Source organism: Sminthopsis crassicaudata, chromosome 2 (genome assembly GCF_048593235.1).
Source record: "Sminthopsis crassicaudata isolate SCR6 chromosome 2, ASM4859323v1, whole genome shotgun sequence".
Taxonomy (NCBI): domain Eukaryota; kingdom Metazoa; phylum Chordata; class Mammalia; order Dasyuromorphia; family Dasyuridae; genus Sminthopsis; species Sminthopsis crassicaudata.
In genome coordinates, this window is record NC_133618.1 from 319,815,544 (window position 1) to 319,842,827 (window position 27,284).

Consider the following 27,284-nt stretch of genomic DNA (forward strand, 5'->3'; position numbering starts at 1 on the left):
TCACCCAATGATCTCCTCAGTTCTTGTGGAATACCATCTCTATACTCATGATTCTCAAATCTACCTATTCTGTCCCAAATTCTTTGCTGACCTCTAACCTGGCCTCTCCAGCTATCACTCACACACATCAGACTAGATTTCCAATAGATATGACACATCCAAACTGGAATTCATTATCTTTGCCCCTAAATCCTGCTTCCTCAACTAGAAATCATCCACCTTCCATATCTAATCTGTTACCAAGACCTATCTCTCCACTGCACCCTCTTTTTCTTTGACACTGACACTTCTCTGGTGCAGATTCTCATACCCTGATCACTCCATCTGTGTGCTACCTTGAGGCCCGGCAGATAGACTGGAGTTGGAGTCAGGAAGATGTGAGCCCAAATCTGGCCTCAGATGCCTACCAGTTGTGTGACCCTGAGTTAGCCACTTCACTTCTGTTTGCCTCCGTTTCCTTAATTATAAAGTGGGGATATTGATAGCACTTAACTTTCAGAGTTGTTGTGAGAATCAAATAAGATAATATTTCTAAAAAGTGATTAGCACAGCGCTGCCTGCCACATAGCTATGTTTATTCCTTTCCTTTTACCTCACTATGGATTCAGGCCCATGACTGGTTGCTGTATTTCTCAGGAGAAATAAGGAGACCCAGTTTCAAAAGAGAGAAACAGAGACAAATAGAGAGAGACACAAGGGCTATTTAGTCTAACCTCTTCATTTCATAGATCAAAAAAAATGTGTTTTAGTGAATTATACAGAGTTACACAAGTAATAAATTTCACGGACAGAATTTGAACCCAGTTCTAGAAACAGTATTCTTCCTGCTATCCTACCCTAATTCTATTGGGTTTCCTGACCTTGGTAATTAGAAAGTGAAATGATAAGGCCATATCTTAGGCAATGGGGCACTTGGAGTCAGGAGGATACAGTGAAGAAAAACAGTAAGGTTCCATCACCAAGCGTGTTTCACATAAACTTTCTAAATCAAGTAGTGCCTAGGAGAGCATTTTAAACATACTAGGTATATGACAAAGGTTTGATGAAGTTATCTGAGAGATTGATGTGGATTCTATGGTCTGGTTTCTCAGAAGGTATATGTCATTGCTATGTTGGCAAATATTTAACAACTGGCTCTCAAAAAAAAGTAATACACACATAAAAGACACTTTTAAGTTTATACATATATATTTATATATATATATATATATATATATTTATATACATCTGTGTATATAACAATATATATGTATGTATATATAAAAATACATATGCATGTATATATACACACACATAAAACACACTTTAAAGTATACCACACTTTTAGGTTTATACACACACACATAAATATATACCTTTGCTTTTAAGTTTACTCTGTAGTAACATTTTCTCCATTGTTTTCTTAAATTTAAGCTATACAAATATATAAATAATTGAAGCTCTAATTTGTAGAATTTGATGATTCCTGAGGTTTAAATGCTCACACTGAAAATTTAACAATCAGCTCTCCTGAGACACTACAAGCTATCTCCAGTACACCACTGGTATATTTCAAAGTAGCTGCTATATTTCTGCTGTAATAAAAAGTATAGAAACTGACCATCTACTAGAATACCTAATAAATCATTCCTGGTCATAAACAGACCCTATGTGAGAAAGACGATTATGCTGTCACTATCATGTTGAAATAAACCAACTTGCATACAGGAAATATTAAAAGGCAGCTACCATTGCTTCTGAGCTTTGAAAGTGACTATGGCTCCAGCCAACTAAGGGAGTTAGAAAGGAGTCAATATGGCTGCCTTCACAATTCCTCTGGGGAGATAGATGGTCTGGGCATCTCCTCTATTGTTTCACCCTTATATTCTGGCACAGTAAGAGCTGGTACTAAAAGAGATGATGAAAAAGTAGAGATACTCTAATTATAACTGGAAAAAGGAATACATGAAATTCCTCAAGTCCTATTGATTCCTTTTGGTAGCTTTATAAGGCCTTTTAAAGACTTTTAAGCAGCAAACATGTGGATTACCTAACATAACAGCTAAAGAGAATAACCCTTCCATCCTAAAAGAAACAACTTGCTTATCTGTTTCCCCTTCTGGATTTCTCTCCATTCTCTCTTTTGTATATTTTTTAGCATTTCGAGGTTGTTCTATTTATTTTATTTTTTTAGCCTCACTATCACTATCAGCTTTCTTCTAACTCCTCTCCAATACAGAAGTTCTCTCTTCTAAAAAGTAAGTCTTGTCAAGTAAAACAAATTGGCACCCTGACCATGTCTCCCTCTACATCTCCATCACTTCTCCCTCAAGAATTGGAAAGCATGATTAATACCACTTTTTGGCATCATGGTTGGTCACTGTATTGAGGGGAGTTCTTAAATCTTTCAAAGTTGTTTTTCCTTACAATGTTTTAATAATTATATAAATTATTCTAATACTATCTATTTAATCTACCCAATTCTATCAATTCATGCAAAAGTTCTCATTCTCTGACTTCTGCCTTTGTCTCTTAGAGGTTTAACGTGAAGGCCTACCTCAGTCCCATTTCTCTATCTCCTTATGCAAGCTTCCACCAATATTTGACTCTGTCCCCTGATACAGCCCCAAGAAGGCCCACTTCACGTGATGAGCATACATACAGTTTCATATCTCCTGAAGCGCCCCTTTGGTTTATCTCCTTTTCTAGGAAACTGTTTGTAACTAGTTTGTTCTCTGCTATGGCTCAGACAGCCTGGGACAAAGATCCTGCTGGCTTTAGGCTCCATTTATCGAAAATCACTTTGGCTATAGCCCCCTTTCATGGTTCTTGACTAGAATTCCCTCAGGCTTCATGCTGTCTCATTGTACAGAATTGGACTGGATGGAGGAGATTACTAGTGTTGCTCTTGACCAATTCATCTTTGCTAGATTATCTCTCAGGAAAGGTGAACATGACTGGAACATTTCACATGGCCATTTTCTCCCAAAATCCCCAAGCGACTTCCTAAGACTACAAGTTGCCAAAGAGTTGTCAATCAGGATTGGCAGAAGGAGTTTATCCTAAACCAATAGAATCACAAGGATGGAGTAAAAGAAACCCTCCTACTGAACAATATGAATATGATTCATTTCCCTCAAAATAATTAAGGGCATAGAGTCCTCATATTGTGAAAGTGGCTTAATTATTCTCTGACATTCAGAGGGAGATATTTTTAAGGACAAAGACTTTCCCTGCTAATAAGATAGAGACCAACATAGTCACTATTCAAAGTCTTAAAAAATGTAAAAGTCATTAAGGTCATATGAAATAAAATGTTCATTTAGATTTGGGAATTCACTGGGATCCTATTTTAAAACCTTATGCAACATAAGTTTGGAATCACAGGAGTTATGTAATATTGGAGATACAGGGGGTATGTAATATTTTCCTTCTGGAATGAAATTTGACTTCTCAAAATAAGATGAAAAGCATCTTTTTTTTTTTATTTATATTGTTCATTAGTAAGGGCCTTCAAAGTTACTATGCTATTCAACTTAACCAAATGTATTCTAGGAAGCAACTTATCTTACCAATTAATTTCTACTTCTGGAAGATAGGGTAGTTTCAAATCACATCTTATAAACAAGAAAACTCAAAATTATTCTAAGAAGAAAACCCATTTGCCCCAATGATATTATCTTACATTTTCAACAAATCAATACATCTTTATTAAACATCTATTTGTGTGTAGCACATTAGTCTAGGCAATGGCTAAGATAAACTATTTAGCCAAGACAAATTATTTAGCTAAGACATGATCACTGCCCTTATATAGTATACAGCCTAATGGGATATTGGATTTGAAGAACTGCACAGACACAAATAATGACAGTAAAAATAATTCGAGATAAATGACATCAGAGTGGTTCAATCAACATGCTTTGTGGAGTCTGACAGGGGAATGTTTATTACTAATTCAAGAAAAACTTCCTAAAAGTGGCTGCATTTGAATTTGACTTCAAAATACAGGCAGGAATTCAATAAAGCAGATAATTTCTAGCTAACAGAAAAACAAAAGCAAAAGCATGTTAAAAAAAAATGGAAGGCATATAAAAGTTGATGAGTACCTCATAGGGTTATTGGGAGAATGGTGTTTTGTAAACTTTAAATCACGATAGATAGATAGATAGATAGATAGATAGATAGATAGATAGATATGTAAATTATTACTATCATCACCACCATAGTCAACATTATTATTATTATTGGAGCTTTTCTGGAGCAGAGAGTATTTGGAAAAGAATAGGATGAGATAAAATTACTAGAATAAGTAGAATAAGAAGTATGAGCTATGGCAATAAATCTCACTTGGAATATTTATATAATGCCTTGCACTTTATAAAATATTTTCACATAAATTAACTCACTTGAATCTCATTTAAAAAAAAAATCATGAGTCAGACAAGGCAGGCTTTTTAATTAGCATTTTACAGATAAAGAAACTGGCTCAGGGAGATCAGTTAAGTATCTTTTTACCTAAAATAACACAGCTAATAAGTGGTGAGTCCTATGTGAGAATCTAGGTTTCCTATCATTTAGTCTATGTTCTTTTCTTTCTTTTCTTTTTCTTTTGATGAATGAAATTTCCCCCCCCCTTTTATTTTTACTGATTCATTTTGTTTTGATACATCAATTGCTTCCAAATAATCCTCCCAAAACCTTATAAGAAATATAAGAAAAAAATTATCAAACTTTGATTTTGTGACCAATGCATTTTGAACTATACATAATATGCTAACAGAATCCCTCCCAATACTATTCCTAATTTCCATACTATAAATTCTACATTTTCTGTTCACAGAAAAGGCATGACTTTTCCTCCTACCTATATAGGCCTATGGCCCACACTCTACTGCCTCTCCCAGGATCTTTCTAGTTCTAGCAATGATGGCTCTTTAATCTCTATCCACTGGCTCCTTCTCCTCTATCTTGTCTCCAAAACAATTTTTTTTAAAAAGTCTTTTCTTGACTCTTCTGGCCAATCCACCTTCCATCTCCTCCAACTTCTTGAGTTGTTTATACCTAAGGCCTCCAATTCCTCACTATTCACTGGCTCTGCAGCTCAACCCCCAACTAAACTTCAGTCCCACCATTCTTATTTTAAGCTGCTTTCTCAAATATCATTGATGACCACAGAATCAACAAATCCAACAACCTTTTATTTGGGGATAATCACTCTTTGTTACCTTCCTTCCTCCATCTGACCGTTCCCCTTCTACTGGAATATTCCCTCTTCCCTTGGCTTTAGGGTCAGTGTACTATCCTGGCTCTTCATTTATCCCTCTAAACACCTCTGTCTCCTTCACTGGATTCTCCTCCTCTCCCAGCCCTTTCATTTGGATGTTGCCCAAAAGTCTGTCTTTGGCTCTCTGCACTTCTCTCTCTGTCTCTCTTGGCAATTTCATTCACTCCCCCAGTTTGTACTACCACTTCTATGTAACTCAGACCCAAATATGTGTTTGCAGTTTTTACTTCTATTCTGGGCTTCAAACCAGTATCTCAACCTAGACATTCCAGCAGAAACTCAAACTAGACACATCTAAAACACAATTTATTACTTTCCCTTTAAGCCTGTTCCTCTCTCCAACTTCACTATTTTAGTCAGTGGAAACACCATTTATTCTGCTTCCCACATTTCAAATCTTGAGGTTAGACAGGGTTGTCTCAAAAGGCTTGGTGAGTTTTTAAGCTTAAAACTGCACTAAGATTTTGAATATAGGGGCAGCTAGATGGTGCAGTGGATAGAGTGCTGCCTCTGAAATGAAAAGGACCTGAGTTCAAATCCAGACTCAGACACTTAATAGTTCCTAGCTGTGTGACCCTGGGCAAGTCACTTAACCCCAATTGCCTCAGCAAATAAAAATAAAAATAAGACTTTGAATATAGATAGATAAGCAACTCCTCAGTAATTTACAACCTAAGAGGAATGCATGGGATACAGAAGTTTTATCTTTGACTGTTCCCCCTTCTTTATCTTTTATAGACAACCAGTTACCAAGTCTTATAGATTCTGATTCCACAATATCTCTGCTCTTCTCTATTCTAATGTTGTTAAGGACCATACCTAGATGAAGGGATAGGTCACTTCTATGAGAGCCTTTGCAGCTGTGGATTATAATATTTGAAGGAGTTGCAAAGCGGCCTTTGCTGATGCAGGTGTTCCTTGTGGATTGGGAATGAAATAAATTTGAGGCAGAGGAGAGAGGAGAGAGGAGAGAGGAGAGAGGAGAGAGGAGAGAGGAGAGAGGAGAGAGGAGAGAGGAGAGAGGAGAGAGGAGAGAGGAGAGAGGAGAGAGGAGAGAGGAGAGAGGAGAGACAATGCAACTGCCTCTTAGTCTTCTTGTATCATCATCATCCTCTCACATGAAGAGATCCATTCTACAGGTCTGAGTTAGACCTCCAGCAGCCACCAGCAGGTGGCTCCCATATTACAACATAATGTCACCATCCCTGTACAGGTTTTCCATTACTATCTTACTTGACTCCTACAAAATATCTTCCAACAGACTTTTTTACCACTACTTTCTCTCCAAACCCTCCAATTTAGCCTTAATATATGTGCTTTTTTTTTTTAAAGCCCAATCCAAATGCCATTGTCTCCAAGAAATCCTCTCTGATCCCTTATAATAGTAACAAATTTTCCCCCACTGCCCTCACATTGTACTCTGTTTTGAATTCTAATCTACTGATTAAAGGAATATCATGTATTGTACTTATCTTGGCTTGTGTCTTAAACTCCTAATAGACTGTCAGCTCTATGAGGTCAAGGATAATCTCTTCTAACTTATTATCTCTCTTAGCACCTATCATAGTATTTTATACATCACTGGAATTTAATAAATATTGGCTTAGAAAGAACTCTGGGAGATGACTATGAACCACTTCATAGAATTCCCAATCCCTCTATTTTTGTCCACCTGCATTTTTGATTTCCTTCACAGGCTGATTGTACAGTATTTCAAATTCCGATTCTTTTTTGTACAGCAAAATAACTGTTTGGACATGTATATATATATATATATATATATATATATATATATATATATATATATATATATATATATATATATATATATATTGTATTTAACTTATACTTTAACATATTTAACATGTATTGGTCAACCTACCATCTGAGGGAAGGGGTGGGGGAAAGGAGGGGAAAAGTTGGAACAAAAGGTTTTGCAATTGTCAATGCTGAAAAATTACCCATGCATATATCTTGTAACTAAAAAGCTATAATAAAATTTTTTTTAATTTTCTAAAAAATCAAGGAAAACATAGAAATATTCTACCTGTCTATATTATATATATCAAATATGTACCTCTCTTTAAAGATATATAGCATTCTTGTATGAAATTTGGTCTGGATTTTATAATAATTTAGAATAATTAAATAATAATTATTTATAATAATTTTAATATATAACAACTATAGAAGATGTACAAATCTGTGATTACTTAAACAATCTATTGCTATGTACTGTTTAATTAACTATATTTTTAGGAACTAAAATAACCATCTCTATTCTTTGGCTTTCACTAAAACCTAACACCAACTCTGCTGAGGCTTATTTTGTACCAAAATACCTTCAGACATAGATTCTTTCAATAAATAGAGTGCAGAATTGCTGAATACCTTAAAACACATCATAAATCTTTACAATGACCTTGTATGCGATAACTATTGTCATTTTAAAGATTAGGAAATAGACTCAAGGCTACCCAGTGACTCAGAAGTGGCAGGAATAGAAACCATGGGCAATGAGACATGATGCTGTTTGGAAAGGAGCTAGCAAGGCCACTAAGTCCTTGATAAAATAAGCTGTCTGTTATAAAAGCAGAATTTCCAATATTAAAGTTATTCTTCCTGTAACATACACATTCTTACCACATACATATTTTGTCAGCTCTGATTACAGCTCTTTTCCAACAGACCACTCTTACCTTAGCCTTCACTGCATCATAACGAATTTGAGAAAACTCCCGGAGACCAAAAGAACCTCCAACAATGAGTACCTAAAACATGAAAATAAAGGGAAAGCACAGTCAGAAAAGCAGAATAACAAGCTTTCTTTGAATTTCTTATCCTAATGCCAACACAATCAGAGCTACTGTATAAGACAAGGAAAGATAACACGGCAGGTTTAAAAGATAATAAGATCAGAATGTTTTTGTCCATCTTTCCAGCTTGAAGCTGTTACCTTCAGCTCATTATCATGTAAGATCTTTAGGAAGCATTCTGCAATTACTAGGTATATACCCCAAGAAGATCAAAGAAAGAAGAAAAAGAGTTCATGAATTTAAAATTTTTTTATTATTTTAATAGTATTTTTTCCTAAATATATGCAATGATAGTTTTCAGCATTACAAAACTTTATGTTCCAAATTTTTGTCCCTCTCCTTCTCCTCTCCTCCTCCCCAAGATAGCAAGCAATCTGTTACAGGTTAAACATGTGTGATTCTTCTAAATATATTTTCATATTTGTTATGCTGAGCAAAAAACAAAACAAAACAAAACAAAACATCAGATCAAAAGGTAAGAGAGAGAAAGAGAGAGAGGGGAAAAAAAAAAAACAATAACACACTCAAAAAAAGTGAAAACACTTTGCTTTGATTCACATTGTTTCCATAGTTCTCTCTCTGAATGTGGATGGCACTTTCCATCACAAGACTATTGAAACTGGCCTGAATCATCTCACTATTGAAAAAGGCCATATCGGTATATGAATGTTATAGAATATTATTGCTCTGTAAGAAATGACCAGCAGGATGAATACAGAGAGGCTTGGAGAGACTTACATCAACTGATGCTGAGTGAAATGAATAGAACCAGAAGATCATTATACACTTCAACAATGATACTGTATGAAGACATATTCTGACTGAAATGGATATCTTCAAGATAAAGATCTAATTCACTTCAAGTTGATCAAAGATGGCCAGAAACAGCTACACCCAGAGAAAGAACACTGGGAATTGAATGTAAACTGTTTGCACTATTGTCTTTCTACTCAGGTTACTTATACCTTTGGAATCCAATTCTTACTGTGCAACAAGAAATTTGGTTTTACACACATATATTGTATCTAGGTTATACTGTAACACATTTAATATGTATGGGATTGCCTGTCATCTAGAGGAGGGAGTAGAGGGAGGGAGGGGGAAATTTGGAAAAATGAATACAGTAGATAATGTTGTAAAAAAATTACTTCATGCATATGTACTGTCAAAAAAATTATAATTATAAAATTGGCATAAATATATAAAAGAAAAGAGCCATATCTATCAGAACTGATCGTCACATAATCTTGTTCTTGCTGTGTATAATGTTCTTTTGGTTCTGCTCATTTCACTCAACATCAATTCATGTAGATCTTTCCAGGCTTTTCTGAAATCAGCCTGCTTATCAGTGCAGAGAAACTTTATTTTTTAATTATAGCTTTTTTAACTACAAGATATATGCATGGGTAATTTTTCAGCATTGATCCTTGCAAAACCTTCTGTTCCAACTTTTCCCCTCCTTCCCCTTCACCCCCTCCCCTAGATGGCAGGTAGACCTATACATGTTAAATATGTTAAAGTATATGTTAAATACAATATATGTATGCATATCTATACAGTTATTTTGCTGCACAAGAAAATCAGAATTAAACATAAGGTTAAAAATAACCTGAGAAGGAAATCAAAAATGCAAATGGACAAAAACAGAGTGAAAATGCTATGATGTGGTTCATACTCATTTCCCAGAGTTCTTTCACTGGGTATAGCTGGTTCTCTTCATTATTGAACAAATGGAACTGATTTGGGTCATCTTATTGTTGAAGAGGGCCACGTCCATCAGAATTAATCATCATATAGTATTGTTATTGAAGTGTATAATGATTTCCTGGTCCTGCTCATTTCACTCAGAATCAGTTCATATAAGTCTCTCCAGGCCTTTCTGAAATCATCTTGCTGGTCATTTCTTACACAACAATAATATTCCATAACATTCATATACCACAACTTATTCAGTCATTCTCCAGTTGATGGGCATCCATTCACTTTCCAGTTTCTAGCTGCCACAAACATTTTTGCACATACAGGTCCCTTTCCCTTCTTTAAGATTACAGAGAAATTTTAGAAGACTTAAATGAACTAATGCTGAGTAAAGTGAGGAGAGCCAGAGGGATAATTTACACTATAATAACAGTTTTAAAACAAATAACTTTGAAATATTTAAGAATACTGGTCAATGCAATGAACAACTAAAATTCTGGAAGATCAATGATAAAGCCTGTTACCTACGTTCCAAGTAATGGATCAAGATTCATAAAAGATAGATAGATAGATATGCAGACAGAGAGAGAGATAGATACTTTGGGTTTTCTTTCTTTTTTTCAATGAGGATAGGAGGGAAAGAAAATAAATGCTTTTTAAATGGAAAATAAAAAAAAATTAATGTTTTAAGATGCTCTTAGAATGTGGTTATTCCACATACAAATCTCCTAGACAGAAATAATCTTATTTACTTTTTCTTGAAGTCTTATGAAACTCTCATGGAGAAGGCCACAGTTCTCTTCAGCATTGTGCCTTAAATATCCCCTTGCTCCACATCACTGATGCTACTTGTGAAAATACTTGTGTTTTTGTATCCTTCAGTAACTTAACTGGCAGTCTATGTTTTAGACTTTAATTGTTGTGTACCTATGATTGCTACAGAAATAAATAAGTTCCTTTTACAGAATCTATCAACGCATGAATATATAAAGTTCATATTCTTGTCTTTGAGCTCCTCAGAACAGGACCTTTGTCTGAGTATTTCTCTTTACTATTTAACTGTTTACGTTAAAAAGTACTCTGCAAAAAAAAAAAAAAAAAAAAAAAAAAAAAAGTACTCTGCAAATATTTATTAACAGTAAATTTCTGGTGGCTTTTATTGTCAATTCACTGAACGAAAAGCATTTCAACCATCTGAGATTTGTTATATAAATATAAATAAATATAAAAATATTTATTAAATACAAACAAAAACTGAAACACTATAAAAATCCAACCAATATGCATATCCACAAAATTAACATAATTTCAAACCACTCTAGACAATTGCCACTTTGTAGATGATGAATATGACACAGAAATATGAAATGAAAGATCAGAAGTTTGAAGTCTTTTCTAACTGACTAAGTAATAAAGGATGCAGGTAATTCTCAAACTCTGCTTCTTCTTGAATCCTTCCCCAGTTAATCCCACCAGACTATAGTCACTCTTACTCTGTACCCTTTCCATACCTATGTGCAATCTATTTTATTTAATTCAGTTAATTTAAAATATATATCATTAATGTTATCATTAAGTTTATACAGTTCCTACTACCAGGCAGCTTAGTTTGATGACAACATGGAAATATCTACAGTTAAATACATTTATATTTGCCTATTTCACATGGCAATTTATTTCACAACTTAGAATCCTTTGCTGTGAGGTTCTGTGACCAAAGAATGATGCCATCTGGTGGTAAAAGTGATGATAAGTCTCTGCACTTAGCAAGCCAGCTAGCTATAAGAACCATCTCTTGTTATAATTATCTCTAAAGTCATTTCATAGGGCTTTATGCTTTTTTGGCAAAACCATCAAGAATTCAATGACATGATGTGGCATAAAAGTAGAACTTCAGTGGTGAATAAATATCTAATGCAATTACTCCACAAGAGGTACCAAAAAACAAAAACAAAAACAAAAAACCCCCACCAATTCCTGAACATATCTCATTTGATCAAACACAAAATGAGTCTAAAGTGTTAGGATTACTAGGTGAGAACTCAGGTTGTCTGGACAGTGACAAGGTGAGAATTTAGGTTGTCTGGACAATTACAAGATGAGAACTCAGGTTGACTTGACATTTCTCTGGCTCAGATCTTTGGTTTGGGCCTTTAAAGGGAGTTTACACCTTAGGAATTCTAGGAGGAGCAAGCTCATTGGTTGAAGTGGTTCTTCCCCATTCTCTGGGAGGATAAAAAGAGGCAACATTGAGCTTGGAGAGCAGTCTGGACTGGGGAAGGCCAAGAGCTGGAGGAGATTCAGAGCCATGATTCAGGAAGAAGAGGCTGGCTGGAGGTTCCAGAAACCTCCCAAGAAACCTGCTCATAGAGGAAAAGATTATACAGAAAAGAAACCTCCTCCCAGAAAAGGATTACAACTGAGAGACGATCAGCACATTACACTAAAGGGTAAAGGGAACAAAATTCTTTATAGACAAGAGGACTTGTTGAAAATTTTCTGAACGAGGTAGCACATGAGTTAGACATAAGGATGGGTAGGGATTCACTAGGGAAAATCCAAACACAAGGAACAGAGAAAGTAAAATGTAGGATATATAAGGAAGAAGTCAAAAACTTCATATTATTTGGAGTTTAGCTGGCAGGATGAGATAAAGTTAGAAAAGTAGGATAGCACCAAATCACAGACAATCACAAAGGACACTCAAAGAAATATGAGGTTACTTGGTAAGCAATAGGCAGGCATTAAGAGGTTCTGACAAAATCACAGGATCATATATCCCTAAGGAAGTTTGACAAGAGAGAGGAGAAAATAAAATTAGGAAACCAATAGTAGAAATGAATGGTATATAATGATAGTAAGCACTGAAAATGCAAGCAGAGTTGGATAGTAGAGAAATGGCAAAGACAGAAGTCACAAACCTTGATAAATGAAGTAAGGCAGAAAGAAGTATAAAAGATGGGTTGGACTCAACCGCTGAGTTAAATGATAAACTCAGAAGGGAAGTTTTGGAGAAAAACATTCAGCATATTTTTAATGAGTCTAAGGTGCTAGCAGAAGATCTATGAATGGATCTTATGAGGAGTTGGAAAGGATCTCAGAAAGGTGAGCCACTTCCTATTCCCTGACTGAGCCCTGATACTCAATATCTGTCCACTGCAAACCTTTTCTAAAGATACTACCATCCTCCCAGTCACCTGGACTTACAACTCACTCTCTCATCACTCCCATATCCAATCTGCTGCCAAGTTCTATGAATTTTGCCTTCTTGATATCACTCACATGTGCCTCTTTCTCTCTTCTGATGCTATCATCTTAGTGCAAGTCATCATTACCTTATGCCAGGGCGACTGTAATAATCTATTGGTTAGTATCCCTGACACAAAACTCCCCTCACTATGGTCCATTCCCCATTCGGCCATTAAAACAATATTACTAAAGCAAAGGTCTGACCATGTCATTGTCCCAATTCAATAAAGTTTAGAGGTACCTTATCACCTCTAGAACCAAATATAAAATTTTGTTTGGCATTTAAAGCCAATCACAAACTCATCCCCTACTACTACCTTTTCATTCATCTTATAACTGTCTCCCTTCCTGTGCCCTCTACCACAAAATCTACAATTCAAGGATACAGCCCTCTTTACTGTGGCTAAAAGAAGATACTCCACCTCCTGATTTGAAGCATTTTCACTAACTGTTATACATGCTTGAAATTCTCTCTACCTCCTAATTTTCCTGGCTTCCTTTAAGTCCCAGCTGAACTCCCACCGTCTATGATTTCCCCTTCCTTTCTTCTAGTGATCTAGTGGAGTAAATCTCCATTTTATTTTGTCTATATCTTATTTGTACAGAGTTGTCTACATGTTGTCCCTTCCATTAGATTGAGTTCTCCAAGAGCAGGAACTTCCTTTGCCTTTCTTTGTAATCCAGTGCTTAGACACAGTGTCTGGCACAAAAGTGCTTAATAAATAATTACTGATTAATTACTGACTTCATTCCTATTTCTGATGAAAATGTGGCCCTTCCCCTAGCCAAGGCAAATGCCACCCTACATGTACAAGTGAAGTTATTCCTTAAAAGATTTCTCTTCTTTTTCATCTCCTACCCCACTTATGTTATCCTCATTTTTTTTCAGTATTAAGTTTGTGAAGACGTAGCCTTCTTGTCAAAGACAACCTTTCTATGTGAAATAGGAATTCTGTCCCTTTGCATATTCTCAATCTCCCTTCTCTCACCTTTCTCTCTAATCTTTCATCTCTTTCCTTCTGCTTACAAACACACTCATGTTTCTCCAATTATTAAAAATTCTTATAAAAAACCTATCATCCTACATTTTCCCTTCCTTTCTCTGCTAAACTCCTTGAAAAAACTATATTTTTCAACATCCTCTTTTCACTGCCTTCTACATCCAACCTGCTTTCTGACCTTATCTTTAAAATGAAACTTCTCTCTCCAAAGTTATTAAAGTAACCATTATATATCTCCATATACAATGGCACTTTTCTCAATTCTCATCCTTCTTGATCTCCCTGTAGCATCTGACACAGCTAACCATCTTCTCCATCTGAATGATTTTCTCTCTGACATTTTGTTATATTGCTCTTGCTTCTCTTCCTACCTTCCCAACTGCTCCGACTCAGCCTCCTTTGATATTTCATTCGAGTTAGTTATCTACTAAGCAGATATCACCAAGTCTCATTCTCAAGTCCTTTTCTCTCATCACCTTCTATCAATTCAATTATCATGTCCATAGCACTGATTCCCAGATCTTTATTTCTATCCCCTAGTCTGTTCTGAGCTTCAGTCTGCATCACCACTTGCCTATTAAATATTTCAAAACAGATACTTATCTATTCTCTATGTATCTTACTTTAGCTTACATATAATCTACACATATTATATATGTACGTATATATGTATGTATGCATTATATGTACATATACTCGCCCTTTGGAATGTAAGCTCCTTTAAAACAAGAATTGCTTTTGCCTCTCTTTATATACCCAGTGCTTAGTATAGTATCTAGTCAGCCATAAGCCTGTATACCACTTTAGCTGGTAGGGCAGGCCCAGGAGGTAAAAATGGGCTTGGCCTCTGATGCAGGAGGTTGGGTCTGGAAGGAGTTAAGGAACTGCTATAGGTTTCTTGAGATGGTGAGGGGCATGTCCTCTTTCTAGATCTCCTCCTAGGATGCAGCACTAACTCCAGAAGCCTCCAGTCTGGGGCTCTAACTACACAGTTCTGAGTGGGCTAGACATAAGCAATCCCAAAGGAGAGGCAGCATAAATAGATAACCTTGAGCAGAACTTGCTAGCTTGCACTCCTGTGCTCTTGCTTCCTGCTACCCCCACTGAGAGAGTGACTGAATAAACACAGAATATTTGCACCCCCTGGTGGGTTTGTCTTGGTGTGATCTGGGTTGGAGTCCAAAGGCAGGTGAACTGGCCTAGTCATGGCCACCAATGGGTGGGCATATAGATCAGGCAGTGGGCCATGACAAGTGGCCCCACGAACAGGGACCACATGGCTAAGACCTCACCATGTAACAGGTCTACTGAGTGAGAAGGAAGACAGAACTCTGCTCTAGTGAGTGAAATGTTCGGTATAAGACAAACTATAGTGAAAGTCTCAGACTGTGAAGTGCTAGGGAAAGAAGTTTATAGAATAGTAAAGCAAGCAGGATTACAAATTGATTTTTTAAAGTGAGAGATAATAAGTAATCAGATATATTTGCCTTGTCTATCGGAGAGAGACAGAAAAAAAAAAAAAAACCTCAAACCAAAGGAGAAAACTCAAGAAACATCAGGTAGTTCCATCTCTGACTACACATGCCACTGAAAAAGCATGACTGTTAACCCAATGTGTATGGCTATTGGCTCATGAACATCAAAAATCGTTGATAATGAGACTGCTATAGAACTTCAAAACCCACAGGAATTATTGGATTCCCTGAGATGAAAAATTGCTGATAAGACTGTTGCAGAACTTCAAAACCAGCAGGAATCATTGGATTCCCTGAGACATGTTAAGACTGTTGCAGGACTTTAAAACCAGCAGGAATCATTGGATTCCCTGAGACGCGATAAGATTTGATACAGGACTTCAAAATCTGCAGGATAGCTTTTCACCTTTGGAGGGGAGAACCTGAATCATTGGATTCCCTGAGACATGATAAGACTTGCAGGACTTTAAAACTTGCAGGAATCATTGGATTACCTGACATATGAAGTAATGGACAATAGATTGGTTTTGGACTATTTCTAGGACTTATGGACATGTATAATTCCTCATGTTGATTCATGTTGTTTGTTATATCCCTACTAGCCTGTGTTATATTACTATGTGCTTATGTAACACTCCCTATACTGATGGATTTATGTATGCCTGTTTCAAGTGACACTCTTCAGAAACCTGCTAACAAAATCTGGTTTGATTCCCCATTTCCCTTGGTATTTTCATCTCCCTTTCAGAGATGTCAGGGAAGGCATGACCACTTATGTTCTAAAACAAAAGAAAGCGGGAGATGCAAAGGGCAGGAACTCAGTATGATTTTTATTTAATCCTACAACAAGGTGTTAACTCAATGGAATTGATAATACAGTGGTTATCTAATTTAGCATGTGAGTTCTCTAGTTCAGTATGATTGATTTAATCTTACAACAAATAATGGTTCCCTAGTGATATAATGATTGGTTTATGCTCAGTATACTGTAATGATGTGATTGTAATACAGTATATAAACTGGAAACTCAGCCAGAAACAGACTTCAAGATAGAGACCCTTGTGGTGGCTTCTCCTGCATCTCCTGCACTGAAACCAAGACCCATTCTGGAGGGCCTCCAGAAAGCTAGCTGGGTCCCAGGCGAAGGAGACAGACTGTGAAGGAGATAATAAAGACTTTGGACTTTATTCCTGACTATTCTTGTGGTGATTACTCTGCTAAAACCAAGGCTGGTTCCGAGACTTCCAGAAAGCTAACCAGAACATTACATACACCCCTCAAGATGATTTCCAAAAAATAGTAGGAGCTGGAAGGTATGAAATGAGGATCAAATGCAATATGATGCAGCAGTATAAGCAGCTGTGTCCCAATGTGCCCAAAGAGCATTTAGCAAAATTCAAGCTTCTAGAAAGCAGAAGCCCTCAATGATGAACTTTTTCCTGATTTTGTGGCCTGCCTACAGGCAGCTGTTGAGAGGTCAGTGGTCCAGCATCCTTATACAGAAATTGACACGGGAGAATACTAATACTAACTGCCAGAAGGCCATGCTTACTTTAGATGGGCAGGCTGGTCTGGAAGAGATGATAAGGAGATGTGAGAATGTCAGCTCCAGTGCCTTTCAAATGGATGCCCTCACAGCTGCTATAGCTAAAGGGGTTACAGCAGAAGACCTGCCCTGGCAGTTTGCAAACAAGGAATATTCCGACCCCTGCTGGTCGCAGGTCTCAGGTACAATCTATGGGATAGGGACATATTGAAGGCTTGTGGAGCCTCAGTTTATATACTACCTCCACAGGATTTTAATTGGGGTCATTGGGTGTTTGGGCACCACCTTTCATATCATGCCCACCATTAATATGGAAATCTAACACTCCAGTTTGGATACCCCAATGGCTCCTCTCAATGGACAAAGTCCAAGCCTTACATGAAATTGTGCAACAGTTGAAGGCTGGACATTTAGAACCAATGTCCAATCCGTGGAATAGCCCTATATTATAAAGAAAAAATCTGAGAAATTCAGAATGATAGTGGACCTTAGGGATGTTTATGCTACTATTGAATCTATGAGAGCCCTACAGCCTGATATGTTATCTCCTTATCTAGTACCTACTGGCTGGCCAGTTACAGTAATAGATATACAAGACTGTTTCTTCTCTATTCCTCGGGCCCCAGAAGATAAGAAAAGATTTGCTTTTACCATTTCCTCTATAAACAATGCAGGACCTGATCTTCGCTACCAATGGAAAGTTCTCCCCCAAGGGATGTGTTGTAGCTCCACCTTGTGTCAGACATACATAGCGCAAGTACTAGAGCCAATTAGGAAGGCATGGCTTCCTTCATGCCATGATACTGTATTATACAGATAATATCTGTTATCATCGAGCAGTGGGAAAGATCTCTCTGCCCTGCTGAAAGAGACCATGCGCATTCTTACTCAACATGGACTGGTAGTAGCCCCAGAAAAGATCCAACATAACTATCCCGTCATTTACCTGGGACACCACATGAGGACTTCTACAGTTACTAATCAGATACCTAACTTAAAATTAGACAAGGTAAGTACTCTGAACCTATTTCAGAAATTAGTTGGACAAATTCAGTGGTTAAGGGGTCGTTTCCGTATTCCTATTTCTTTAATGCAGCCTTTATATGACATCTTAAAAGAAGAATCTGACCTAAACTCCCTTCAGAAATGGACCTCCTCCACGAAGACACAATTTATAAGATCATTGCTCTCACTTCTAATTCTGAAACTGTGAGGTGAGACCCCATGTGTCCCATAGAGGTCTCTTTAGTAGAAAAAAAACATCCTTTGGTGGTATTACATCAAGGTAGTACAATTTTGGAATACATGTACATGAAAAGACCACAGAAGATATTACCAAACCATATTGAAATGCTGGGAGAACTTGCCCTTGAGGCAATAAAAAGAGCTTTTCATCTAACAGGGAAAAGACCCTTACTATATTTACCCTTTGAACCAGGAGCTAGAGAAGTCATGATGCAAACTTATTGGCCATGGGCGTATTGTGCTCAATGGGCTACATTAAGCCAGCATGCTACATGCTTACTCCTTCCCTTGCTGTCCCACATTATGGTACAGCTTCCTCATAAGACAATTGTTGATGAGCCTGTGCAAGGTGCAAATGTCTTTACTGATGCCACTAAGAACTGCAAGGCCTCAATTAATCATGAACATTCAAAAGAGATTCTGATGTTAGAGACTCCTTATGATTCCACTCAGAAAATGAGCTTTTTGCTATTCTCCATACCTGTAAGAGATACCCAGAGCCCATTAACATCATATCAGATAGCTTATATGCTGTCTGGGTACTGAGAGGTATTGAGGATGCTGTCCTACAACCTTAGAACTCTTCAATTGCTAACCTTCTTGCTGAATTGCAGCTAATTTTACAGACTAGGAAATATTCCATTTACGTCCTGCATGTATACTCTCATCAATGCTGTGCAAAAGGCATATTTGCTGGCAATGAGATGGCGGATCATGCTTTACAATGCTCCCTTCTCACAGTCACCACATCCCCTGAACATGCCCATGAATTTCTCTACTTATCCACTAATTCTCTATGTCACCTTTATGGCCTCACTTGGGAACAAGCCCGATAGATAGTGAAGCAGCGTGTTCAGTGTGTTTCATTTCTCCCTAATCCATCTAGTAAAGGAGTTAATCCCCAGGGTTTATTCCCCAATGATTTCTGGCAAATGGATGTGACACATGTGGGTAGTGTGGCCATCCACATCTGTATTGACACCTTTTCTAAAGTCCTTTGGGCCACAGTGAGAACACTCCTTTGGTCATTAAACATTTGTACAGTTGCTTCTCCTCTCAGAGTTCCTAATACCATAAAGATCAACAATGGTCCAGTTTATACCTCTAAGCAGATGGCCACCTTCCTTCACTACGTTTGCCATTAAACTAGTTACAGGGATTCCCTATAATCCACAGGGTCGGGCCCTAATAGAATGGGCCCAACATGCTCTGAAGGCCACTCTTGTTTAATCAGAAAGGGGGAGGAAGTAAACAGAATCCCTGATGGCCCACACAGGCAGATGTGGATGAGGCCTTATATACTTATATATTTTTTTTATTTTAATTTATTTTTTGGCCTAAACAGAGATACTGCCCTCTCTCCAGGAATGATACATTTGGCACAATCTTATTGACAGGACAGAAAACTAGGCCCTAAGAAAACAGCACTTCAAGTGCTGGAGAACATTCAAAAGATCCTTTGGAAGGACAAGGAAGGACATTGGCAAAGTCCATCCTTAGTACTTAGGAAAGAGCTGGGATATTTATGTCTTGCAGGTCCTTGATGGGGAAGGCTACTGGAGTCCAGAAAGAAGAACAAGGAAAGTTTCCCTTGTTAAAACAGGTACTGAAGAAGAAAAAGAAAAGGAGATGACCCAGGAAATGCCCTGTTCTACATGATAATTAGCTGAAAGGACTGGGGATATTCAGCCTGAAGAAGAGAAAACTTGTGGGAGATATTTGAAGGGCTCTTATGAGGGAAAGTTATATAAATAACTGAAATACAAAGTAATAAGTATTATAAAATTAACTTATAGATACTAATTATAAATAAGATAATTATATAAAAGAATTATATAACTATAAAAGAAATTACAAATAGGGAGAATACTGATCAAAAAATAATAAAGATTGCAGTTCACTTGAGAGAAAAATTGACAAATAGGATAAGTTTCATGGAAAAGGTGGCATTTGATCTGGGCCTTCAAGGACAGTCACCCACAGGTACACCTTTAATAAGTGGCAGGATCCAGCTGTTCTGATTCCAAAATCAATATTGTTCATGCAAAACTGTATTGTAGCGAGGTCAAGGATGCTAAGGATTGAAAAAAAAAATGTTACTGAATCTGATATTAAGGAAATCAATGGGCAATAGACAATTATCAAGTGTCTACTATGTGTCAAGAATTTTATATATATATATATAATTCATAAATATGTGTGTGTGTATATATATATATATATGCATATATACATATGAACACATATCTTAAGACACTAGGGCAAATCACTCAACATCTGTTTGCCTCAGTTTCCTCACCTATAAATTAGAGATAATTAAAGGACCTACCTCCCAAGGTTGTTGTGAAGATCAAATAAGATAACCTTTATAAAGTGTCCTGGCACATACTTAAGTGCTATGAAAATATTAGCTATTATTATTATTATATTTGTAGACAGATAGGAAAAAGCTAGAGAAAGTAGAAGGGACTAGAATCTAGGTGGCATTGTGAATAAAGGACACAACTTGAAGTCATGAGGACCTGCGTTTGACCTGCCTCAGACCTCTCAAGTATGTGACCCTGGAAAAATCTGTTCCTTGATTTCCTTACCTATAAAAGAGGGATAATAATAGCACCTATCTCACAAAATTATTATGAGAATCAAAGAAATTGACATATGTAAAGTGCTTTGTAAACCTTAAAGTATTATAGAAATGCTAGCTATTATTGTTATTATTAATCATCAAGAGTATATCTACAAGGATCAGCATTAAAAAGAAGGAAGTCTATCTTCTCTGAGACAGGAGACAAACAACTGTGAATGAGTGATAATACTAAAGACTTTGACCCACACAGAAAGAGGGCATCATGGGAGTTCCCATAGAATGGGTTCAATCTTTTCAACTAAGTAGATTAGGCCACTATGCTTATTTATATGTCATCTTTTTAAACATTTCTCATCCCTCCCTCCATACACATCTATTGCACATTGGAAAAAACTATATTTTTATCATCCTTCTATCCCAGCACTATTATCATGCTTAGCTGGTTGTGTTAATCTACCCAGCTAGACTTTAGATTCCATATAGATAGGCCCATCTTTTTCTGCTTTTTTCCATGAGCTGAAAGCATGGAATGTAGTGACCTCTATATAAAGAAAATGGCTAACAAATACTACAGATTAAATTCTTTGAGAAAACTGAAGGTACTCACAAAAAAATTCCTTAAACAATTTCTCTCAAATCCCTTCATTTTGTTATAGTTTGCCTCTAGAACAAGGATTGTTCTGTTCCATATTTCAGCTCTAGGGTCACAAAGATTTTAATCTCTTTGCCCAAGTGTCTATTCTAGTTTATAAGGGTAAAAAAAAAAATGGCTTAAGAATGGAGAAATTTAAGACAGAAGCCTAAGATTTATTTTTTTTAATTCTGAAATTTCTCCCCCTCCCAAAAAAAAAAAAAAAAAAAAAAAAAAAAGAGGGGGAATAAATTCCCTGGAAAAAGCTAAAAGTTACATTTTGCAATATTCAGGGAGTGATGAGGGGTTTTTAATGGAAGCAAAGTTTCTAAGTATATTTATTTAAATGCCTGATAAGTCAGTTTACTTGTTATTATTATCCATAATGATTTCACACAGATAAGTATAAAGCCACTAGAAACCAAATAGAGATACATTCATGTTGAGAGCTCCATTTCTTTCATTTAGGTAACAGAAGCCCCTTATGTAAAATGGGCACAATTTTTATAAGTTAAGAAGGAAAAAATAAGTAGAGAGAGAAGGTAAGCTAAAAAAAAGCAAATATAGAGGGAGCATCCAATAAAGAACAGCTGAAGTTATGGGCATCCTATCCTAATAAAATACCCTCTAATATTGTGTGCTTCATCTCATTGTTTGTCTGTATATTTCTTTCTGATTATCAAGTTTTTAATTTTTTTTTTAATACTACTGTTTGATCTGGTCACCACAATGAATTGGTCACAATAGTATCATTTAAATTAATCAAAGAGAGAAGGAAACCTGACATTCATATAATCCAACTCCTTCATTCTGTAGAAAAGAAAGCCAAGTTAAGACAAGTGAAACAATTTTCCCAGTAACACAGAACTAGGGATTCAAAGTTGAACTCAAACTGAAACCACTTCTTCTGATCCTTCAGAAAGCCAATGATGATTAGCTTGCCTAGTATTCATTCAGTTAAAAAGCATCTATTAAACATTTACTATGCATCAGGCACTGTGTGAATGGTGATGTAAAGAGCTGAAACTCTGAATAGATGCACTGGAATCAGACAACTTAGCACTTAAGGTTAATTACCTATTGGACAATAACTCTATTAGCATATGTTTGGAAAAACGGCCTTTGTCACTGTTCAGTACTGGCTCCATCTTTTGGTGTATACCAATAATTGCAGGAGGGATTAGAAGGTGGAGTGAGACAAGCCAGACTCACTTTGCAGGAGGACTAGGAGAAGGAAGGTGGGTGGAGAGCTTGTGGCAGTTTTGTCCATCTCCTTCACTTCTCCCCCTACAGACCAAGAACTTTTGCTTATCCTGATTCTGGCTGACATTGAGGCCTCCAGGGAGCTAGCCCAGGACTTTCCATTTTGGTGCCCAACCTGTGAACCAAGGACCCTAATTTCACTGAAGAAGTCCCTGGTGACCAGGAAATAGGGTGAGTATTTTAAGAGACAAACAGGGAACTTACTTTGTTAAGGATTAAACTAGTATCCTTTTCGAACTGAAATGGGGCAGATATTAGGAAGAGATTCTCCCCTACCCCTAACTCCACCCCAACCCCCACCCCAAAAGAGCTCTAGGTTGATCAAGATCAACTTAGGTTGATCAAGAGACAAGGTTTGCTTGTAACTTGGGAGCAGATCAGTGGGCTCTTGGATACATTAGAATCCATGTCCTCTTGGTTCTTGAAGGAAAAAGAAATAGAGGCAGATAATTAGAAACTAGTGGGAAATCAACTATGTGAATACTACAATGATAGAGGTCCTGATTCAATTTCTAAGGAAATATTCTATATACACAACATAATATAATTGGCCTTAAAGAATCCCACAAGTTATAGAAAAAAAAAAGTTTTAAGAACAGCCAGATGAGGAAATGTGAGGAAAAAGAGGAAGACAAAGGAGAGAGTAATGGCAATATCACCAGAAGGCATGAGGACTTGAAGGGCATGGTGATTCTCATTCTCACAGCCCAGCTTCAATTCCACCCACACCAGAGCAGGTCCGACACCCTCCCATCAACTTCCCTTTCAGGATGGAGGAGGGAGGAGGAGTAGTGGGAGGGGCAGTGATACCACTAGCACCTCTCCCCCAGCCATCACCCCCCCTCCAATGACTAGATTGCAAAAGGTACTACTTAAAGCCACAGAAGAAGGCAGAATACAGCTGATTTGAGAATAGAAATGTATCCTGTGATTCAACAGTTTAATTCTTCAGGTCAAGAAAGTAGAAGATACACTCCTTTTGATCTAGAAATCCTCAAAGACCTGAAAAATGCTTACACTCTTTATGGAGCTATATATACTTATGTTAAGATGTTATTACAGAATTTGGCTTATGAAGACTTAACCCCTGGTGACTGGAAATCTATAGCAAGGATATGCTTAGAACCTGGACAAAACTTGTTGTAGCTTTCTGAATATAGTGAGCTCTATAGATACAAGCCCAACAAAATAGTCAAAGTGGAATCACCTATGACCAACTAACAGGTGTAGGTTCTGATGCAGACATTTCAGTACAGATTAATTACCCCACGGCAGCATATGAGCAAATTGCTCCTGCTGCTATTAAAGCATGGGGTTTTATCCCAGGTAAACAGGACAAAGGAGAGGCCTTCACAAAAATAGTACAAGGACCAAATGAACTCTTTGCTGATTTTGTGGGATGTTTGCAGACAGCTGTCATATGAACTATTAATGAAAATGCAGCAAAGAAATTATGATAAGGAAACTTTCTAAAGAAAATGCTAATGAAGTTTGTAGAAGGATTATACTAGAACTACACAAGAATGCTTCTTTAGAGGAAATCATAAGATGCTATGCCACAGTGGGCACAAATACCTTTTATAGCCAAACTATGATACATACTTCTCAAGATCCCAACAAGACTCGTCAAAGCTTTCAATGTGGTAAAGTAGGGCATCTGAAAGATCAATGTTGGCATAGAGACAGAGTGAGAAAACAGGGTGGGACAACAAGACCCAATACTCCATGTCCAAAATGCAACAGAGGCTTCCATTGGGCATCAGAATGTTGACTGATTCAGGGGAAATGGGATGGGGAGCCCAGCTCCAGCACCCAAGGCAAAAAATACTTGGAGCATGATGGCAGCCAATGCTATATACCCAGAGAGCCTTTAGAAGTTCAATACCCAAAAATGACCAATCAGCCAGGAAGCAACCTGATGGGAGAAAGGGATTACAATTGGGGAGAACAGAGTTGTATGCAGCTGGGACAACTGAGATACTCCCTAGAGAGGTGAAATCTGTTCCTCTCCAGCCTATGGATCCCTTGCTTCTAGGCACAGTAGGCTTGACCATTTCACCTCCTGAGAGTACTTACAAAACAGTGTCTATCCATACACTGATGTGGGAAATGGGGAATGTGGAGATAATGTCCCAGTCACTAATACAGGTAGACAATGTGTGACTTATCAACCAGGAGAAGTAGCATCAGGTTTACTGATAGACTCCTAATAAGCAATCTGGTGATAGTCGCCCAGATTCTGACTAAAAGCAACAAAATCCAGGAATATACTAGACAGCAGCTGAGACAGCTGATCCACCTATGCTCACTATCTATATAAATGGCATACCATTAGGAGGATTGGTAGACACTGGTGCAGATTGTACAATCATTAGAGGTGCCAACTGGCCCAGTCACTGGCCAAAGACTAAGGCAGACACCTACATTTCTGGCATAGGAGAATCAATAGCAGCTGAAGTTATTGCTACCCCTTTGCGATGGACTTTTGAAGGTGAAATAGGAGTTTTTTGTTGTTGTTTTTTTTAGTTGAAAAAATCACCATCAATCTGTGGGGAAGAGACATTTTACAACAATTAGGATTACAAATGAGTACTTTGGTTTTTTAGGCAGGGCTACTATTGAAGGCCTGCCAACACTTTCACCTGTTCCTATCCAATGGAAAACTGATACACCAGTGTGGATTGAACAGAGGTCCTTAGCCAGTGATAAAATTTAGGCCTTATTAAATATAGTACAGAGGCAACTTGACCAAGGATACTAACAACTTTCTCTAAGTCTTTGAAATTCCCCAATATTTGTTGTAAGAAAGAAATCTGGAAAATGGAAGATGTTGACTGATTTAAGAAAAGTAAATGAACAGATGCAAACTATGGGAACTCTTCAGCCTGGACTTCCATCTCCTACTCAGTTGCCTAGAGAATGGCCTCTTTGGGTTATAGACAGTAAGGATTGTCTCTATTCTATCCCTCTAGATAAGGAGAATATGAAAACTTTATAAAAGATATGAATGGACAGTTTTGCCACAGAAAATGAAAAACAGTAATGTTATTACATTACATGGATGATATATTGGGATGTGCACCTGAGGAACAAATGTTAGAAGCATGTCTACAAAAGACCATAGAAACACTAAGGAACTACACATTGCACATAGCTCAGAAAAAATTCAAAGACACACTCCTTTTCAATATTTAGGATGTGAAGTGCTTACAATACAAAAACTTTCTTTAAGAACAGAGAACTTAAACACCTTAAATGACTTTCAGAAATTGATAGGAGATACATCCAATGGATGTGTTCAGTGTTAGGTTTGACTACCTATCAATTGCAGCCATTATATGAAATTTTAAGGGAGACAGTGCTTTAAACTCACCATGTCAGCTTACAAAAGAAGCTCAAGAGGCTTTGAGAGAAGTTGAACTGGCTTTACCCAATGTGGTTGAAAGAGTCACTCAAAAACCCTCGAAAATATCAGCTTTTGCTACAGAAGAGGCAACCACAGCAGTCCTTCATCAAGGAGACAGTGTGATAGAGTGGGTGAACCTCCCAGCACAACCAGATCAAAGCCTTACTCCTTACCCAGGGCGTGTGGCTAGAATTTTAATTAAAGGCAATTAAGTGAACAGTACAATTCTCTGGTATAAGATCTAACAACATATACACCTTTTATACTAATGCACAAATTAATGTATGCTGTGAAACCATCTCAGAGTGGCAAATTTTATTAGCCATGGCTCCAAATTTTACACATGGGTCTCCATTAAAAATAACCAGACTATTACATAATTGGCAATGGATTCTTGAAGAAAAGGTTTCTAAAGTTCCTCTTAAAGGACCAACTATCTTTACAGATACATCCAAACATAATATTTGTGCTGTATACTCTCGTGACTTAACTATAAAGAGAGCAGTCAGAACTCCTTTTCAGTCCACTCAGCAGAATAAATTGTATGCAATCATTCTAGCTCTTACTTATTATCCAGGAGATATAAAATCTGATTCAGCCTATTTAGTAGATGTGGTATAAAGAATTGCCACAGCCCAAATAAAATTTGTAGCCTCTTTCAGACCCTTCAGGGGCAAATGAGAAAGCATCCAAGTAAGATTTATATCTTACATGTCCACTCTCATAGTGGATTTCCTATTTTTGATGGTAATTCAAAGGCAGATAGCTTTCTAACCATGTTGACCACTACTCCTTTATTTCAGGAAGCCCAAGAATCTCATTCTAAATATCATCAGGTTGCTAAGTGAAAGGAGCAGAACCAAGAGATCACTAAACCCTTCAACAATGATATTGTATGAAGATATATTCTAATTGAAGTGGATATCTTCAACATAAAGAAGATCCAATTCAGTTCCAGTTGATCAATGATGGACAAAAACAGCTACACCCAGAGAAGGAACACTGGGAAAGGAGTGTAAAATGTCTGCACTATTGTCTTTCTATCCAGGCTACTTATACCTTTGGAATCCAATTCTTACTGTGCAACAAGAAATTTGGTTT

The 27,284-nt window shown here is 37.1% G+C and overlaps 1 protein-coding gene across 1 annotated transcript in view; it reads right to left on the reverse strand.

Moving 5' to 3' along the window:
• The window catches only part of COX16 (cytochrome c oxidase assembly factor COX16), a 127,794-nt gene that overhangs the window by 80,453 nt on the left and 20,057 nt on the right, over positions 1 to 27,284 (reverse strand). Inside the window, exon 2 of the mRNA XM_074290166.1 lies at positions 7,966 to 8,037. Within this exon, the coding sequence (XP_074146267.1) occupies positions 7,966 to 8,037 (72 nt within the window). The remainder of the gene's footprint in view (positions 1 to 7,965; positions 8,038 to 27,284) is intronic.